The sequence below is a fragment of the Staurois parvus genome, unplaced genomic scaffold, assembly GCF_062004578.1.
Source record: "Staurois parvus isolate SC_StPar_1 unplaced genomic scaffold, SC_StPar_1.0 ptg000096l, whole genome shotgun sequence".
NCBI lineage: Eukaryota > Metazoa > Chordata > Amphibia > Anura > Ranidae > Staurois > Staurois parvus.
This window is the reverse complement of record NW_028317892.1, coordinates 5,538,291-5,559,854: the sequence shown is the minus strand read 5'-3', so window position 1 is coordinate 5,559,854 and position 21,564 is coordinate 5,538,291. Positions and strand designations below refer to the sequence as shown.

The 21,564-nt window shown below is 40.5% G+C and overlaps 1 protein-coding gene across 2 annotated transcripts in view; it reads right to left on the bottom strand.

Annotated features, from left to right (window-relative positions):
- The window catches only part of HOPX (HOP homeobox), a 51,578-nt gene that overhangs the window by 4,600 nt on the left and 25,414 nt on the right, over positions 1 to 21,564 (bottom strand). For both annotated transcript variants that reach the window (XM_089670866.1, XM_089670865.1), the window contains exon 2: positions 18,311 to 18,506. In XM_089670866.1, coding sequence (XP_089526992.1) covers positions 18,311 to 18,475 — 165 coding nt within the window. In that variant the 5' untranslated portion in view covers positions 18,476 to 18,506. The remainder of the gene's footprint in view (positions 1 to 18,310; positions 18,507 to 21,564) is intronic.

The following is a 21,564-nucleotide window of genomic DNA, read 5'->3' as shown; positions in this document are numbered from 1 at the left end:
ACTGCTATTTTTTTTAACAGTCTAATATTCACTTTTCTTCATTTTTTTTAGAGGAACAACACACATTTGATATATTTTTTTCATGTTTTGATTTGGAATAGAATGTTTAGTGTTCCCAATGCATTTGTGTGTATGGAAATAAAAGCTATTAGAAGGATTTTGAGCTTTATTCACTTTTTTCAACCCACTGCTATTATTTTGAACACAACTGTATGTGTTCACCACTGCACACAAACACGGAGGGACAGGGGCACTTAAAAAAAAAAATTAAACGAACAGAAATTTTTTTTAAATCACATTTATTCCTATCACAAGGAATGCAAACATCGCTTGTGATAGAAATAAGCAGTGACAGATGCTCTTTATGGAGATATCTGGGTTCAATAAGACCCCACATCTCTCCTCTACAATGCAAAGCATTAGATAAAAAAAAAAAGCATTGATCTAGTGCTTTAAAAAAAGATGGCCTTGTTTACAAGGCGCCAGAACCAGAAGTGACGTAGTGACGTTGCTCCAGACCTCCAAGGGCATATAGATCAGTGGAGGCCATCTTTCCTCCTCTGATCTCTATGCCCAGCTTCCGGGATTATTGGATGGGCTCTCAGGTAAGCCTGAGAAGCGGTGGGCGGTGACGGGGCTATTTTTGACACCTGTATCCGTGCCTATTTTCATATCAGTCAAAGGCCAACAGGGATATTTTCAGCTGAAACGTTTCGGTGCATTCCTAAAAAAGAGGACCTCCTTGCTCCTGCTGGTGGGTGACCCTTCTGGTTATGCATCCTTTTATGCACTTTTCCTAATGCCTGAACACAATATCCAAAATAAGTACCCCCAAATCTTTTTTCCTCTGTAGCTCTGGCCAGCACTGTACCCCCCCCCCCCCCCGATATTGTACTCTAGCAAAGGATTCTTTTTCCCCATGTGAATTTACATTTAGAAACTTTGAACTACATTTTCCACGACTTTGACCAATTAGAATCTGTTGTCCTACCTGAGGCAGGCTAATAGTCCTGCTCAACATACCTATAAAAAAAATGACAATTTGAAGTAAAGGAATCTGGTACAGAGCAATTATGGGCACTGTTACTGCTGAGTTTCCCTTCTAAATACTAATTTTACTCTAGTAACGTCATTACTCACTCTGTTGTTGGACAACTATGCACATTAGGAGTTCTTATTCAATTTGACTTGATCTGCTTGCTTGTCCTGTATTGGTAACTCAGAGTACTAAAGCCATTCAAACAGCATGACCCAGGAAAACAGTAAATTTTATTTTTATGTGCCCATGCTTTTTGTCAAAAAGATTTACCCAATTTACACAGATACAATACGTGTGAATTGTGCTACCACTGGCCCTGGAATCAATAATTAATAATTATGTTTTTTTTTTTTTGAAGACCAAAAACATTCAAATGAAACTATAGTACATTTGCAGTCACACGTTCGATTATTTTTGTATTTAGAGTTAATCCTGAAATTATAAAGATGTTAGATTCGGACTAAATTGAATGAATTTGAATATCCCAAGCTGAATTAGAAATGTAGTGTTATTTCTGGCAGATAAGATTTCCAAAAAAAAGATTCTGGTTGTTTCTGTTGAATATCTGTTTCTGCTGTTGACTGGGCCCCCCTAGCTTGATTGTCAGTGCCAACAGGCCCCACCCTTCTATCTCAGTATCCCTGGTGGATTTTTTCTTTATACAAATTTTTTATTTAGGAGAAACAGCAGTACAAAGATAGCAGAAATATAGGCAATCAGGACGTACCAGTTGTAACAAGCAATTACTCAAAATAGTAGTAAGACCACAGAAGCCACTGAGGCTGGCAATGTCTAAGACAGTGTTTCTCAACCTTTTTTCAGTCAAGGCACCCTTTAAAATTATGGACAACCGAGGCACAGTTTAAAATGATGGACAGTCTTAAGGCACCCCATTCTAAAATGGGGTGCCTCAAGACTGTCCATAATTTTAAAAGGGCACCCCATTCTAAAATGTGAAAATCTATTCTAATAGTTTTATATAATACAGCAACATCTGCACATATAGGACACCCAACATTATTCTAACAAACCAAATACACTATTACACACTGGTACGGACTAGTATTCCAGTGTTTCTCTTCTCCTTCACTGAGCTAATGTGACCACCAACACTGATGGAAAGGGGCAGGGGAGGGTCAAACTAAGATGCTGTGCAGGCAGCTGACATCCTCCCTATCAACTGATGATGTCATTGGTTGTCAGGATGCCGGCAGCTAGAAGGTTGTAATGTTGCACAATAAAAACCTGTGGCTTTGTGTAACTAAAAGGTAGGTTTGTTCCACCCGCTGGCTTGTATACAAATTTGGGGCAATTTTTAGACATTTTGCCAAGGCACCCCTGAAGAAACCTCAAGGCACCCCAGGGTGCCTGGGCACCCTGGTTGAGATAGGCTGGTCTAAGACATAGGTACATAGGTCACGCCCACATATGTAAACAGTGTTCAAACCACACATGTGAGAGCAGTGTTTCTAGTACTAGACCTTCTTTGTAACTTTAAACTGGTAACCTGTAGAAATTTTTAAAGCGTCACCCATGAAGATTTTTAATCACTGTAGTTTGGCGCCATTCCACGAGCGTTTGCAATTTTAAAGCATTACATGTATCTATTTACTCGGCATAACATCATCTTTCATATTTATATAATTATTCATTAAAGTGTATTTTTTTCCAAAACAATTACCTTTGAAAAATATATACACTTTTAAAAACTGTCCATTTTGGTTTCGATTTCCAGCCAAGTGCATTCTCAATTTTCAGTTTCGGTACCAGACTTTTCATTTCAGTGCACCATTACTCTTTTCCTATATAGATCTTTAGTAAGACTTCATTTAGAATACAGTGTCCAGTTCTGGAGATATCGGTTACAAAAAAGATATTGATAAGAACAAGTCCACAGGCAGGCAACAAAATTGATGACTGAGGGATAAAACATCAGGAGAGACATCAGGAACTTACTATGTAGTCTTGGAGAAAACAGAGAAAGGGGAGACATGACTGAAACCTTTGCCCTGATCGCGGCACCTTTGATCATTGTCAGCAAGCAGGCGACTACCATTTGTCTGCTACATTTTAAAAAATTTTATAGTTGACCTCATCAAACCAGGGGAAAAAGAAAAGAGGAACAAGGAAAAAAGAGGGCGGGGGGGGGAACGGTTTAGGTGAATGGGGTGTGGAAAGATGGGAAAAGAGAGGTGAAAGGAGTATTTAGGAAAGAGAAAAGGAAATATCCCCCTCTGCTTCAGCAAGTCATTAGTTAGATACTTAGAGGAGTAAGATGTTGTCCATCTTACTCTTGGGATCCCTGGTGGAATTTAAATGTCTGGAGTTGTGTTTTTTTTTGTCTTCTTCTTTTTTTTTTTTTTAACTGTCATATAAGGAATGATGCTAAGAGCTTCACACCATTTTGCACAAATTTGCATTATTTGGTGCCCTGGAATACACACTTGTTTGAAGTGATTGGTTTAGATTCCGTTTGACATCCTTTTCAGGAATTCCAAATTTCAAATATTCACAAATACCTAAAAAGTTAACCTGAACCACAATTGAATGAATATTTTGAGAAGTTCACATATCTGAAATTGTAATGTTTTTAAAGTAAAGTTGTATAGCCAAGCAGAAAACATTTTATTACCAAATGAAAGGGAAACATATTGCAAGTCTCCACTAGATGACGCCAGAATATTATGCAATATTGAACCTGCTGCAGTGTTTACCAAACATCTCCAGTAATGTGCAATTCAGTTTTCCCAGATCTCTACAGAATAACAGCTGAAATAATTAAAATGGTTCTGTGAAGGTCTAGGGCATGACTCCAGAAAAAGTGTGCAGATGAGACCGTATCAATGATAAGGAGCTCATGCATCCTAACCCCCTTCTGTGCAAAATACAGGCGTACCTCGATTTACGAATTTAATTCGTTCTGTGGGACTTTTCGTATTGCGAAAAATTGGTAAACCGAAAAGCCGGTTTCCCATAGGAATGCACTGAAAACCAATTAATCTGTTCAGGAGGTCAGAAAAAAAGTAAAAAAAAAGTATTTTATCTGTTCAAAACTCTTTATAAAGTGCACTTTAAAGGCATAAATACTGTACAGGGACATGATTAAAAATTAATTTGTAAATACAGTGAAAACCAATTAATCTGTTCCGGAAATCAGAAAAAAAGTTAAAAAAAAGTTATATCTGTTCAAAACTCTTTATGTAGTGCACTTTAAAGGCATAAAAGGACATGATTAAAAAAAATTGTAATTTCATTGAAAACCAATTAATCTGTTCTGGAGGTCAGAAAAAAGTGAAAAAAGTTTTATCTGTTCAAAACTCTTTATAAAGTGCACTTTAAAGGCGTAGTACTGTACAGGGACATGATTAAAAAAAATTTTGTAAATGCATTGAAAACCAATTAATCCGTTTATATTGCAAAAAAAATTAATAAACCGAGGCATTATTTTCAATGGATTTTCATTCGTAAACCGAAAATTACGTTAACCGAGGTGTTCGTAAACCTAGGTACGCCTGTATACCATCATCTATCTTTCCACATCCCTTTTGCCTTCTATTAGCAGTTTTTAGAGTTTGTATTAGGCCTCATTCACACAGTGACAGGTTGCCAACAGATGCCACTATTCGTGGCTGTTAACTCACATGTGGTGATTGCTGTTCAATGCACACAAAAGGGGTTATTTTCTAAAACTGGAAAATGCTAAATCTGGTGCAGCTCTGCAGAGAAACTAATCAGCTTCCAGGCTTTATTGTCAAAGTTTAATTGAACAAACCGAAGTTAGCAGCTGCTTGGCTACCAGGCACAGGTGCACCAGAATCCGACGGCATCGGTTTTAGTAAATCTCCCCCAAAGTGTATCCGGCAGATTCCTGCCACTGCCATTTGCATCGGGGCAAACACCTGTGCAAATGTAGCTTTAGGGACTGACCTGAGTTAGTAGCTCAGGCGAGCAGATGTTTGTTTTATGCTATGCTTACTGCACAAAGCCCTCGAGGATTGAAAACTGTGTTTGCTGCATTGCTTAATAAATATTGTACCAAATAAAGGAAGACCCCCATACACCTGCCAACATCCCTATTTAAGGATTATACAGAGATAAATTAAAAAGACAATACACTTTATTCCAGTATTATCATAAAAGTGTTTTCCTTATATTAAAAGACCGTCCATTACAATGTGTTCATACAAAATCATAATAAATTGCAAATTTGTAGAATTTTACATGTTTACAAAGATCCAAAGATCAAAATCTGACGCGGTTTGGAGACTATGACTCCTTCTTCAAGGGTAACTTGTGTAAACAATGCAGTCTAATATCGATTAAAATGTGCTAAGGAGATCGTCTTCCAAATGATAGCCACATCAAAAAAACAGCTTACACATTAGTGCAGGGCTTGAAAAAGCCGCTTGCCCTCTCGCCAAATGCGAGAAGAAATTCCTCTGTGGCGAGTGGCTGCGAGCGGCGAGCACAGATGAAGAAGCATGGAGTGACTGCACATGCGCTTCAAGCCTCATTGTGAAGCCGAGTTCCGGTTTACAAATTCCGGTTTCCGCGGCATCGCCATTATAGTGGCAGTACCGCTGAGGGGACATGTGCAGGAGAGGTCCGCTCTCCTACGCTGAGAGGAGACACCCACTCTACCGCCACGGAGGACTCAAGGCCCGCTCTCCACCGCCGTGGGGGACACGAGGCCCGCTCCACACCGCCTTGGGGGACACGAGGCCCGCTCCACACCGCCTTGGGGGACACAAGGACCGCTCTGCACCGCCTTGGGGGACACAAGGACCGCTCTGCACCGCCTTGGGGAACACAAGGAGAGGCCCCCTCTACAGCGCTTTGGGGGACATGGGAGAGGCCCGCTCTACACTGGCGTGGGGAGAGTAAGGTTTGTGCCTGGCTAGTAGTTCTAGACTCGAAATTTTAACCCCTGCATTAGTGGAAAGAGGAAAAGGGGTCTCCAAATCATAATGCGGCCAAATGTAACGGACACTGAGATCGCCTGTACCACAGAGGGTGAAAAGGAAGATTGATGGGGAAAGAAGAAATATACTCCCCTTGAGGATAATCCTAATCGCTGTGCATTAACTCTTCCAGCCCCAAAGGGATCTTGGTGTATTGTGTCAGTGGATAAACAAGCATCTAACTTGCCAAGCCCTTTTATTTATCTGATGCTCTTAACAATTAAAACAATAAATCTAAAAAATGAGTTGTTAATCCATCTGAATACTACTTTTTCAAATGTTGGCATATATTTTGTCAATAAAGAATGTCCGGTGCATTTGTCTGTTAAGACTTGCCTACTGGGAGCCCATATCCTGGGAATGTGGACTGAGACTAAGAGGCTGATTCACACCATCTGTGTCTCAGCCCTATGGGCCATTGCTCTTCATTGGAAATGACCTACGGTACCATTGGCCTCAATTATGCGAAGAGTCGATGCGATAATGCTCATGGAACATAATCACTTTACGTTACTGGATAGGATGCACTTATTTGACAAAAAATGGGATGTTTGGACATTTACTGTCTGATTATTCATGCTTTAATTGATGATGTCTTTCCGTTGGTGGCTTTATTGCTCTGCCTACCTTCCTGCCTACCTTACTAATGTATTTAACTTTTATGTTCTACATCACTGTACCTTTTTGGACTGAATATTACAGATGTGCCTTTTTTTGTTGTATGTTATACCTTACGCTGTTAAACTGTTTTTGCAGCCTATTTCTTAATAAATAAAAATCTTTTGTAAACAAAAACAAAATAAAAGAATGCACATATTTCTTCTTTGTAAGTGTAATCAAAGTCAGACATTTATAAAAGAATATGAACATGAGAACCATATTTATCGGTTTGTTGTTATGTATGCAGAGATACTGTGTGCTGATCTAATTGTGGTACAGAACCAGACACTAGCAGAGCCATTTCAGCCCAGGAAAAAGAACAAACAGCTCAGTGTCAGTGCAGACACAGGCGATGCTTTGCATTACCCATTAACGTATCAGTTTCATTGGCCGCTAAATGAAAAGGGACAATTGAAGCCTTTCTGGACCCACAAGGTCAGCCGGGAAAAAGCAGGAGAAAGAAAAAGAAGAAAGCAAAATGATAATACAATTAAACAAAGACATCTGAGTTGTTGCCAGTGGACTGTTTGTGACAATGTGTAATCTGTCTGTAGCCTACTGTCTGATAAGGAGACCTTGTTTGGTAAGTCATATGATGACAACCAGAGACCAATGCCACGTAATAGTTATTTTTAATGCTGCAGCAACATAGTTATGCCAGATAAAATGACAGTTCATTCCTGCCTGGAGACCAGCTATATTTTACAGCATTTTATGAGCATTTTTTAAGAACAGGCTATAGAAATGCAGGGGATGTAGATGCACATTGTAACTGTACAATACCGCCTGCTCTCGGACAAAAACCGTTTTATTTTTAGTAGATCAGATTTATGCACTAGAAAAATGCAGGGGTTAAGGGCTTGTATTTAGCATTCCTATTCCCAAGCACTTCTTCCCCGTGATCCTATTTTAAAAATGTAGCAAACAGGTGATATATCCAATTTCATAAGCATACAACGCTGTTTAGACACTCACCCTGTCCATTCAGTCTTTACCACGTGAAATAAAGCATACGTTATTACAATTGGTACTGTGCAATTCCTGTCTGGTGATATAAAGGGTTAACGTGGAACTCCAACTATGCATTTTGGGTGACAGATATCTAGACCACCAATATAACTGTATAAGATGGTGAACCTAGGGACCCTTCTCCACTATGTACATGCAGTAATGTGTTGTTTCACTGTATTAGGAAATAAAAGGGCCACTCTTGGATATGTACATGCAGTAAAGTGTTGTCTCTGTACCAGAGGCATAACTAGAACCTTCTGGGCCCCATTGCAAGAAACCATGAAGGAACCCCCTGGCCCCCAGCCAGGGCCCTTCACTCTGAACCCGGGGCTCTTTACTCCCATCACAGGGTTATGCAGTAGGTCCCCTTCCTGCTGTTACTTGAACCAGGGCCCAGTCGCAAGTGTGACTTTAGCAACCCTGATAGTTCTGCCACAGGTGTCAGTAGTTTTTTATTTTTGTCATTTAATTTTACCTTATTTTTTTCTTACAATTTAACCACTTCCCATCCAGCCCATGTACATAAACAGCCGGAAGGGAGCGCTGCCAAAGCGGGTTGACGTTTCTAAACATCACCCGCATTCACTGTCTGTGTGCTCTCCCTGGGAGCGCACGGCACCGCCATCCGGTGCCCACTGTGTCCACCGATCACTGTACGAGATCTCTGTGTGAGGTCCCGATCATGTGATCACTGATTGGCCAATCAGTGATCACATGAATAGTAGTAAGGAAGATGTCACTTCCTGACATCATTGCTTACTACTAGTGAAATCTGTGAATGATCACAGAGATCACATGGTAAAAGGCTATTCACAACAGCCTTGTACCATGTGACAAGCTGTGACCAATCACATCTCACACAGTATTTCTCAATGGCTGCAAGAAAGCAGTCAGAGAGAAAGAGAAATGATTGCTTTTACAGCCTTTATGGGTGTAAAAGCAATCAGTGTAAAAAAAGAACAAAAAAATCTTTATCACCCCCCACAAGTAGTACAATGTCACTATGGTGACACTGTACTGCTAGGGTGACAATATGTAAAAAAAAAAAAAAATCATAATAATATAAAAAAAATTAAAGAAAAAAGTAAAAATACATTTTTGAAAAAATATAAATTTTGGTTATAAACTAACTTGGTTTATTTTTTTTTACTAAAAAGATAACTGAATACATTTTAGCCAAGATTTATGAAGAAATATTATTTCTTTGTAAAATTTTATAAGAAAAACACTTTTTATTTGAATTTTTGGACTTTTTCATTCATATAGCAGAAAAATAAAAAATCCCAGTGGTGAATAAATACCACCAAAATAAAGTTTTATCTGTCTCCAAAAAAATGCTAAAAAATTCATATGGGTACAGTGTTGCATGACCGTGCAATTGTCATTTAAAGTGTGATAGCATTGAAAGCTGAAAATTGGCCTGGACTGGAAGGGGGTAAAAGTGTCTGGACTTGAAGTGGTTAATTATTATTATTTAAAAAAAAAAATTTAAGAGCCTTGGTGGGGGCTTTGGTGAGATATCAGGGGTCTAAACAGACCTCTGATATTTCACCTTTGAGACAGAAAAAGGAAATTAAGGACACAGCCCTCAACCCCCATCTCTGCAGCCTCCGCTGCACAGAATGAATGGACAGGAATAGCTCTGTACAGAGCTTCCCGTTCATTCACAAACTGAATAATAGTAAACACAATGCTATGCCTCGGTTATGAATGGAAAGAGTCAGTGATCGGTACCAATCACTCACTGGGGTTTATTTACTAAAGCTGATTCACTCGGAATCTCATGCACCTGTGCATGGTAGCCAATCAGCTTGTAACCTCAGTTTGTTCATTTACGCTTTAGCAATAAAACCTGGAAGCTGATTAGTTTCTTTGAAGAAGTGCACAAGATTCTGAGTGAACCAGCTTTAGTAAATAAACCTCACTCTGTCTATTCAGGAAATCACATTGTATTATTTTTAAAGAATTTATTTGTCTTGCACTGCTGAACATAAGTATTTGAACACCTAAGAAACAGCAAGAATTCTGGCTCTCAAAGACCTGTTACTATGCCTTTAAAAAGTCCACCTCTACTCCACTCATTAATCTAACTTAGTAGCACCTGTCTGAGCTCTTTAAAGACACCTGTCCACCCCACAGTCAGTCAGACACCAACTACTACCATGGGCAAGACCAAAGAGCTGTCAAAAGACACCAGAGACAAAATTTTTGACCTCCACAAGGCTGGAAAGGGCTACGGGGCAATTGCCAAGCAGCTTGGTGAAAATAGATCAACTGTTGGAGCAATTGTTAGAAAATGGAAGAGGCTAAAGACGACTGTCAGCCTCCCTCGGACTGGGGCTCCATACAAGATCTCACCTCGTGGGGTATCACTGATGATAAGAAAGGTGAGGAATCAGCCCAGAACTACAAGGGAGGAGCTGGTCAATGACATGAAGAGAGCTAGGACCACAGTTTCAAAGGTCACTGTCGGTAGAACACTACGCCGTCATGGTTTCAAATCATGCATTGCACGGAAGGTTCCCTTGCTCAAGTCATCACATGTCCAGGCCCGTCTGAAGTTTGCCTATGACCATCTGGATGATCCAGAGGAGGCATAGGAGAAAGTCATGTAGTCAGATGAGACCAAAGTAGAACTTTTTGGTCTAAACTTCACTTGTCGTGTTTGGAGGAAAAAGAAGGATGAGTTGCATCCCAAGAACACCATCCCTACTGTGAAGCATGGGGGTGGTAACATCATGCATTGGGGGTGCTTTTCTGCAAAGGGGACAGGACGACTGCACTGTATTAAGGAGAGGATGAATTGGGCCATTTATTGTGAGATTTTGAGCAACAACCTCCTTCCCTCAGTCAGAGCATTGGAGATGGGTCGTGGCTGGGTCTTCCAACATGAAAACGACCTGAAGCACACAGCCAGGATAACCAAGGAGTGGCTCCGTAAGAAGCATATCAAGGTTCTGGAGTGGCCTAGCCAGTCTCCAGACCTAAATCCAATAGAACATCTTTGGAGGGAGCTGAAACTCCATGTTGCTCAGCAACAGCCCCGAAACCTGACAGATCTAGAGGAGATCTGTGTGGAGGAGTGGGCCAAAATCCCTGTTGCAGTGTGTGCAAACCTGGTAAAGAACTACAGGAAATGTTTGACCTCTGTAATTGCAAACAAAGGCTTCTGTACCAAATATTAACACTGATTTTCTCAGGTGTTCAAATACTTATGTTCAGCAGCGCAAGACAAATAAATTCTTTAAAATTCATACAATGTGATTTCATTTTTTTTTTTTAAATTCTGTCTCTCAGAGTGGGAATGCACCTACAATGTGAATTTCAGACCCCTCCATGATTTCTAAGTGGGGGAACTTGCAAAATCGCAGGGTGTTCAAATACTTCTGTTCCTCACTGTATTTATCGGCCCCTTCTCCCAACCTCCATCCTGACACATCCCCCACAGCAGACAGCAGGAGAGGGGAGGGGGTAAGCAGGCAGCACTGCAGGGGAAGGGGGGACTAAGGGAGCACACAGGGGCCCTGGGGCAGCAGGAGACAAGTAACCTCGATAGGAGGGATGGCGGGGGGGGGGGCATATAGAAGAACTGATCCCCTCCATTTTCCTCCTGCAGCAGGAGGGAGAAGAAGAGAAGCTCTCTTTCAGCAGCTGCAGGAGGAAAATATATATGCCACTGCCCCATCCTATCCAAGTTTACAGGAGAGCCACACAGGCTCCCTGGAGAATGGGACTGGGTTGCCCTGCAACCCCTATGGTTATGCCCCTGCTCTGTAGCTAAAGTTTTAATATTTAAGCATAATCTTACAATAAGCTGTTAAAGTGCATGCACAGGTAAAAACTAAATACCCATATGGAAGAAAAATATATTTAAAAAATATTCTTTCCCGATATATTGACATATATTTGAAATGCTACAATTTTGACCATATTCAATATATTTAAAAAAAAAATTATATATATATACTATATGTTGAAATGCGTTTTTATTACATAATATATGAAAAATATTTTTAAAAATATATTTCAAATATAATGTATGTCTTTAAAAATACAAATCTACATTTTTGTAATACATACATTTTTACATATATTTGTAAATGCATTCCAAAAATGTAGATTTGTATTTTTAAAGACATACAGTATAATTGAAATGTATTTTTACAAATATTTTTCATATATTTTAGAATAAAAATGCATTTCAACATACAGTATATATATATATATATATATATATATATATACACACACATATACATATATATTTAAATATATTTTGAAATATATTGCATATGGCCAAAATTTTTGCATTTCAAATATATGTTAACCTCTTGCCGTCCGCCTGCTGTTTATAAACGGCAGGGCGGTGGCAGTCCAAGGTCGGGTTGCCGTTCCTAAACGGCACCCGCCTTTTCTAGCTGTGCGCGCTCCCTAGGAGCGCGCACCACCGCGATCCGGTGTCCGCTGTGTCCTCCGGACACAGTGAAACACCGATCGTCGGACGGGACCTCTGTACGAGGTCCCGGTCATGTGATCACTGATTGGCGAATCAGTGATCACATGCAAAGTAGTAAGCAAGATGTCACTTGTGACATCATTGCTTACTACGTGTGAAATCTGTGAATGATCACAGAGGTCACATGGTACAAGGCTATTCACAACAGCCTTGTACCATGTGACAAGCTGTGACCAATCATTGGTATATTTCTCAATGACTGCAAGAATGCAGACAGAGAGAAAGAGAAATGATTGCTTTTACATCCTATATGGGTGTAAAAGCAATCAGTGTAAAAAAAAAAAAAAAAAATCTTCATCACCCCCCACAAGTAGTACAGTGTCACCATGGTGACACTGTACTGCTAGGGTGACAGTATGTAAAAATAAAAAATAAAAATAAAAAATAATATAAAAAAAATAAAATAAAAATGTAAAAAAAAAATGTTTAAAAATTATAATGTTTGGTTATAAACTAATTTGGATTTTTTTTTTTTATTAAAAAAATAACGGAATAAATTTTGGCCAAGATTTAGGATGAAATATTATTTATTTGCAAAATTTTATAAAAAAAAACACTTTTTTCCAAAATTTTTGGACTTTTTCATTTACATAGTAAAAAAAATAAAAATCCCAGCGGTGAATAAATACCACCAAAATAAAGCTTTATCTGTCTCAAAAAAATGGTAAAAAATTCATATGGGTACAGTATTGCATGACCGCGCAATTGTCATTCAAAGTGTGATAGCGCTGAGAGCTGAAAATTGCCCTGGACAGGAAGGGGGTAAAAGTGTCCGGACAGGAAGTGGTTAATATATTTGGGAAGAATATTTTAAAAATATATTTCAAATATATTTTTCTTCCATGTGGGTATTCAGAACATTTCCACAACGCATGCACATTTTCCCTTGTTATATCTCTTTAAAAATGCTGTAAGTACAGAAAAAGAACCATTGATCATGGCAGAAATTCAGTGAGCTCTTAACTTATTGTTATGTGCTGACAACATGGTGCCTTTGCTGCACTGAAATTAAAAGCAAGCCCACCCTGAATTCTCCCCTACTATACTACATAACTTGTATCCTTCTACATCACCATTTGGATACATTTTATTCAGTTCCCAGAAAAACAATGCTGTGCCTTTATTTCCAATAACACTTTGTGTAGGAAAAGGGCTCTTGGAAGAAGTAATTCTGGGGGGTGTCTATGTCAGTGCCCCTGTAATAATTGTCCAAGCCTGGTGATGATATCAAAAAAGTAATAAAAGCTGATTCTTGCTACAGGTAAAGGAAAAAAGAATGAATGATGGGACATCCTCTAGATGTGGAAAGGGAGGTTGGGGGTAAAATTGGGTCATGCCTATACAAACCCTTTAATTCAGATATCTCTACGTTGCAACGATGTGCCATAGTAACACATTTAGACAGGGTGTTAAAAGAAAAACTTCTGTTTGTCTTCTTCTGTTATCTCACAAACATGTTTCCAGTGCATTTGTCTTGTAAAATATAATATTGTATATAATTATTTATGTGGTATATGTTTTTCAATCTATTGGATCTCTGCTATCACTGCTCTCCACTATTCTACTTCACAATATGGAGCACTGTAAAAATTGTGAATTTTCATCCTCAATCATCAGCATGTACTATGATGCTAATTGTAACTAGAGTCAATGCACATACTTTTCTAGACCTATGTGAAAGGCCTAGCTGGATCTTCCAAATGCAATCTTGCATAAAATATTGCTGCCTCTATACCTAAGATAGATTTGATAATAGATGATACATTTGTCCTGCACAACCTGATAGGAAGGAGCAAAACAATCAGTTCATGAATTGTCTGCAACAACTGGGCAGTGTGGACATTACAGTAAGTAGTTTTAAACCCCTGGCATGAAATATAGACAAAGCATAACAATCTGTAGTGTTTACTTGTCTCAATCCAGAGCACTAAGTTACATTTCTGTCTGCTGCTTTGTTCCTCTGCCATCTGCATGAGTCACTTCTGACAAGTTTTCCTGACACCAAGGAGAACACAGCCTGTGATTGACAGGCTCAGATCTGTTCTTGAGTGTTGTGTGAAGGGAATGGGTCCCTTCCTTCCAAACAGCATTATACTAAGCCATGCAGAGTGTAACTTAAGTGTTACCAAACCCAGGACCCTGTTTTAACTATATCTGGTCTCCCACAGTACACAGAACATGGAAATGCAATTATTTTAGTAAATAGAAACTGCTAAATACCTTTTCTTATCAGAAGTTAGAGCAGTCTTGTGACTTCTATCAGTGATCAGCAGAGCACTGGTTAAAGCTTGTAGGAGGCGTTTTCTTTCTGCTCTAGGAGGATGCGAAACCCTTGACCTCTGTCTAAACAGTGCTGATTGGCCCTGTGCTGATCACAGGCATTCTCCAAAGAAAAAAAAACCCTCTCTAGCAATAAACACTAAACTGAGCATGTGCATAATGGCTACGGGTTCAGTCCGTCTTATCAGGAAATAAGACATGGACATTTGAACAAGAGGAGGAGCAGAGAAGTTAGTATCAAATGCCCTTTTTACACAATGCAGAGGATTAACCCCTTAGGTTCCACAGTGAGCATAACAAGCTTGTTTTGCTGCATATACCAACTGATTTTACTGTTGTGGGTTTAGTAAAATGTTCAGCTCCCCACAACCCCCCCCCCCCCCCCGAAACTCAGAAATGTTACGTAAATTCTGGACTGAATGGATGTAGAGAAGATGAGAATGCAGATAGACAGGTACAACGTATGTAGGAGGATTTGTTTCATCTCTGTGTATCACCTGAGGACATTCACTTCACTAAGTGTATGTTTACAACCACTTTTAACTTCAGCCACACAGATGTCATGCACATCAAGAATGAAAATAAATGATTTTTCAGTTTTTCTGACCACTGGGCCTGCAATCCTGTCATCAACTGTTTGGAATATTTAGAACTTCATTGATTGTTCCGGTTTACTTTGAATACTTGCATAGCAAAGTACTAACCTTTCATCCCCTTTTATCCCCTTCCTGCCCAGGCCAATTTTCAGCTTTCAGCGCTGATACACTTTGAAAGACAATTGCGCAGTCATGCAACACTGTACCCAAACTAAGTTTTTATCTTTTTTTAAGACAGATAGAGCTTTATTTTGGTGGTATTTAATCACCTCTGGGGTTTTTATTTTTTGTTAAACAAACAAAAAAAGACCAAATATTTTGAAAAAAAAAGGTTTTCTTAGTTTCTGTTATAAAGATTTTTAAATAAGTGAATTTCCTTCACTGATGTACACTGATGAGGCTGCACTGATAGGCACTGATCAGTAGGCACTGATGAGGCTGCACCAGGGACGGACTGACAACTCATGGGGCCCCCAGGCAATAGGGGATCATGGGGACCCTGTGTCCTTGCTTAAACTCAAAAAAGCCTATGAAAAAGGTACCAGGGGCATCTCATGGGGCCCCCTACTGACCCTGGGCCCTCGGGCAGTGCCCGAGTTTCCAAATGGTCAGTCCGCCCCTGGGCTGCACTGATAGGCAGCACTGTTAGGCGGCACTGATGAGCACTGATAGGCGACACTGGTGGGTACTGACAGGGATCACTGATGGGCACTGACAGGAATAATTGAGGACGCACTGATAGCCAGCACTGATGAGCACTGAAATCCAGCACAGATGGGCACTGAAAGCCAGAACAGATGGACCCTGATGATCAGTGTAGATGTCCCCGAGAAATGCAGCTTTGCAGCTTACCAGCTTTCCTCTCCTCATGCGCTGTCAATGTGAGAAGAGAACTGACGACAACCGGCATTTCCTATTTACACTGTGATCAGCTGTGATTGGACACAGCTGGTCGCATGGTGAAAGGCGGCTCTGGCCCTTTACTTTGACACTTGATCAGCTGTATCTAAAGGACACAGTGATCACAGATCCCACACGGTGCACGCCCCAGGGGACACGCGGGGGGTGTGGTCCATGGACGCCTTCCCAGAACTAGCCGACCACGCTGTAGCCGTCTTTTGGCTATAGCGTAGTCAGGAACTGGTTAAAGTTGACACAGAATACAAAGCAATTTATATTTAGAGTAAAAACTTTCTTTTTTTAGATAGTGTGCATACAGTGGATTCAGCAGGAAGTGGTAAACCCCCTGTCAGTTAATTTTTTTTTCCTTAAATAATCAGCACAAAGGATGGTACTTACATTCAATAAGAAGACTCCCTGCTGGTGGATGCTGTCTTAGTTGCAATTTTCAGTCCTCTACTCCCCATCCATACCCCTGCAGCAGTAATCTTCTGCTGCGGGGGTTAATACAGCTGCTGGACCCAGGGTTGCCACCTCATCCCTTTAAACCTAAACACACATTAATTCTGGGGCTAATTTAATGCAGATAAGGCACTAAGTGAGTTTAATTACCACCTTAATCAGGCACAGAATTTGTGTAATTAATATGTGTTTGGTTTTAAAGAGATGAGGTGGCAACCCTAGCTGGACCTGTCATGGTCACTCATCAAGAGTCCTAATTATGCCCTTTCCACCCCCCTCCTCCATTCATAGAAGCTGCACTTTAGCTTCCAGCAATCAAAAGCACTCTATGAATGGAGGAGGCAAACCATTCATTCATCTGCCTGTGCTCCATTCATAGATCACTTTCATTCATGAAAGATATGATACAGCTTCTTGACGTAAAACAAAGTCTTAAAACAAGTCCTGTGGTTGTAATAACCCCCCACAGCACTGGAAGAAGACTTCTGCAGGGGTGGGGCAGAGGACTGAAGATTTCAATTTAGACAGCAGCCGCCAGCACAAGAGACATTTATCATTGAATACTGTTCCTTCTTTGTTTTTTTAATAATTTTAATTAAAATGTACAACTGTGGGAAATACAAAATGTTATGGTTGCTACTGGAAAAGGAAGTAAGAGAAAATCTTCCAAAGGGGACACTGTTTTTTCTGGCACTTTCTATTTTTGAGGAGATTTCTTCTTATCTGCTGGGCCTCTAGAGCAGGAAGTGAAGGGAGTTGTCAAGAGAACACAGATAGGGCTTTTCTTCTCAGAGAATAGGTGCAGGAACTCTCCCCTTCTAAGTCACTTCTTGTCTCCACCCCCTACCCACCTCTGAGCACTGGATCTTGGTTCCACCCCCTACCTACCTCCGAGCACTGGGTTTTGGTTCCACCCCCTACCTACCTCCGAGCACTGGGTCTTGGTTCCACCCCCTACCTACCTTCGAGCACTGGGTCTTGGTTCCACCCACCTCCAAGCACTGGGTCTTGGTTCCACCCCCTACCCACCTTTGAGAACTGGGTCTTGGTTCCACCCCCCACCCACCTCCAAGCACTGGGTCTTGGTTCCACCCCCTACCCACCTCCAAGCACTGGTTCTTGGTTCCACCCCCCACCCACCTCCAAGCACTGGGTCTTGGTTCCACCCCCTACCCACCTCCAAGCACTGGGTCTTGGTTCTACCCCCTACCCACCTCCAAGCACTGGTTCTTGGTTCCACCCCCTACCCACCTCCCATTACTTCCTTAAGAATACAGAGCCCAGTATCATTTTGTGGTGCTAAGTAAGTTGTATGGAATTTGTTACTGATTACAAGAAAAACAGTAGCAACAACAGATTTCCCAGCAGCCAGCATCACTAGACTCCCCAGTAGCCAGCAACATTAGTCCCCTACCTCAACAATAGATTCCTTCCAACAATAGACTGCCATGCAAAAATAGATCCCCTCCAGTGACAACATATCTTCCAGCAGCCAGCATCAATAGACTCCCCAGCAGCCAGCAATTAGACCCCTCCCTCAACAGTGGATCCCTTTCAGCAAACATTGACCCCCAGTAGCAATAGCTCCACCACCAGCAACAATAGAGCCCCCCAGCAACAACCGACCGAGAAAATAGATGCAAAAATAAATACCCTCCAGTGACAAAAGATCCCCCAGCAGCCAGCATCAATAGACCTTCCAGCACACCTCAGCACCCCTTGCCATTACAGACAATCAGTGCTCAAGGTGCTGGAATGGCGTTCCCCTGCGTTTCCACTGAAAAAAAGCTGTTTCTATAATTATGTGCACTTTCAAATTTAGTCATACACAAAGGAGAGCTATTATAATTATCTCTAAATATAGGGTCTAATAACATTTGCTCACCGCTGTATTTTCATCTGAGAGCCCAGCTTCAGCAGCAATCAACATTAGCAAACACTTGTCAGGCTGTTTGCTCACTTTATTGAAATTATTTTCAAGAATGTCTATTTGTTCTTGGCTTGGCTCCTCATCATCGTTTTCACCGGATTTTCTTGGATTGGAGCTCATTATCACTGCCAGTGTCCACGTATCTGTAAAGCTGTAATGCATTATAAAGCACAGTCATTACATTAAATTATATTTTACTGTAAACTCCATAACCTAGAAAATACGTTACATTTTTAGAAATATGTGTGAAGTTTCATATAATAAAAAGTGAATTCTGCTACTTTTTATTTCACCAAGTTCAGGACAGCTTGCATCAAAAGTATTCTTGTTTCTAATATTAAAGACAATTTTCTTGTGCATACGTTCTTTACAATAGCTTGTCTGGATATACAGTATGCATTGTACATGTCACAGGAAAATGAATGGACTGAACAGAGCAGCTTTTGTCAACATGGAAGAACTCCTGTGTCTCAGGGAACTCTTATTTATTTATTACATGTACTTATATAGCACCATCAATTTACATGGTGCTTTGCATATATATATATGATACATGCACATCAGTCCCTGCCCTCAAGGAATGTACAGTCTAAGATTCCTAACTCACATTCATACATAGACCGATTTTGAATCCTAAATCATATTATTATTTCAGGTACTGATATAGTGCTGTAAATTTACACAGTGATTTACATATATATATATTGTACATTCACATCAGTCCCTAAACCTCAAGGGGTGTACAATATAAGTTACCTAACTCACATTCATACATACACAGGCCAATTCACCTACCAGTATGCCTCTGGAGTGTGTGAGGAAACTGGAGTACCCGGAGGAAACCCACACAGGCACAGGGAGAACATACAAACTCCAGGCAGGTGATGCCGTGGGTGGGATTTGAACCAATGACCCTAGTACTGCCAGGTGGAAGTGCTAACCATTTAGCCACAGTGCTGCCCCAAATGATACAATAAGGGTTAAAACAATATTCAAGGGTTTCATTGACAACAACAAAAATCTGGTTGTAAGCCTTGCCTACTTTAGTAACAAAAGTATTATTGCTGTGAAATTCTGCTCACTTCCTTGGGCTCCAGCCAGAGTACCTGGAGGAAACCCACACAGACACAGGGAACTCTTGCTGAAGATATAGCTACAGCTCACAGTACATTAGCATGATATGTAAGTTATAGATAGAATAAAAAGGAAAAAATAAATTTGGGATATTTTACATATGTTACACATTTTTTTCACACTAATTTTTTCACTTATTCACACTATACATGTCATTGAAAATTTCCGCATTATATTTGCCCCTTTACATTGATGGTCAATGGGGAAATGCACTTTTACATTCGTTGTCAGTGAAAAAGTGCTTCTACATGTCAGTGGTAATTATAAAAGTACACCCCAATATTGGAAATCAGAGATAAAGAATCCCTTTATATTGGATAGGATTGCCCTGTTACTTTGGTAATCAGCAGGATTACACCACCACTGTCACACTTTGCTTCTCTCCAATAGACCAGACCCCCAAATATAGGTGGTCTTAACTGTCACAGATGTCAGAGAACTGTGACTGCAATCATATCACAAAGATCAGGGAAGCACAGGACACTTCAGCAGGGAGCAGCATCCAGTCACCTCCTCTGAACACAGCCGCATCAAACAAAACTCTGCTGCTTCTACTTTTGGCAGCATGATGACATCAGTACATGCTCCTCCCCAATACGTTTCGTATGCACATGGATATTTGTAGGAGCAAGGGGCTGTATTGATAAATTTCAGTGAAACCGCAGATGGTGCATACAGCCAACCATGGAAGTGCATAGGCACTTCTGGTTCAGCGTTTACTCGTGCTTGTGTGTAAGATGTATTTTCCTGAATGCAAAATTTGTGTGTTAAGGAAATTTACCAGGAGTTTTATGCTAGAGCTCACTTGTGCCTGTTCAAGTTCAAGGTTATAGGGCTGAAATGTGTAAGCAAGGAAGGATACTTGTTGTGATCCCAGTAGCATGTGCCAGGCTACAGCTGCAAATGCTCAACTACATGTACCCTTACACTGACACATTAATTAGCATTCATGTAATTAAAGTAATTGCTCTCTAGAGGATTTACCCCCCTTCCTGACCAGGCCATTTTTTGTGATACAGCACTGCATTACTTTAACTGACAACTGCGTGGTCATGCAACACTACATAAATTAAATTTATGTCCTTTTTTCCCACAAACTGAGCTTTGTTTCGGTGGTATTTGATCACCTCTGCGGTTTTTCTTTTTTGCACCATAAACAAAAAAAGACAGACAATTTTGGAAAAAAAAACAATATTTTTGACTTTTTTGCTATAAAACATACCCATTAAAATATAAAAAAAATCAAATTTCTTCATAAATGTAGGCCAAAATGTATTCTGCTACATGTCTTACCAATACATGTAAATTAATTGGTTTACGTGAAAGTTACAGGGTCTACAATGGCAGTATATATACTGGAATGTTTTTTTTAATTTATAGTAGTAATGGCAGTGATCAGCGACTTATAGCGGGAATGCAGGACTGCGGCGGGCATTCTGACATTGGGGGTGGGGGGACTGACTAACTGCCACTGGCATCCCAATGACACTAATACAGTGATTACTGCTAATAAAAAGCACTGACACTGTACTAATGACAATGGGCAGGAAGGAGTTAACATCTGGGGTGATCAAAGGGTAACTGTGTGCTGTTTTACTGTGTGCTGTGTGTGTTTTACTAGGGAAATATGCTGCTATGCTGTGCAGCATGTTATTGCTGGCAGGAGAGAGACCTGTGTAGTGTACATACAAGTCTCTCCCCTGTCAGTTATACTCGGCGATCGCTGGGTGCCGGTGGGGAATCTCCAGCCGGGACCCAGTGTTCGACATATGTAGCCACGAATGGCGGCGAGGGTAGGGCAGGGCACATGCCCCCTACCCGGAAATGCGAAATCATGTATATATACGTGATTTTGCGCAGCTCTGCTGCCCTGTAGCAGTAGTTCTGTTCTATAGGGCGGTCGGAAAGCGATATCCTTATACTCCCAAAATAATCCATCTACTACTTAACTACTTAAATGATAAGTTAAAATTTCGTACCACGTTACATGTTACACCCATATTCAGGGTGTAACATGTTATTGTAGGAGTGGCACCACATCCCCCCCGATCCCCTGTTGTGAGAGCTAGCAGGAG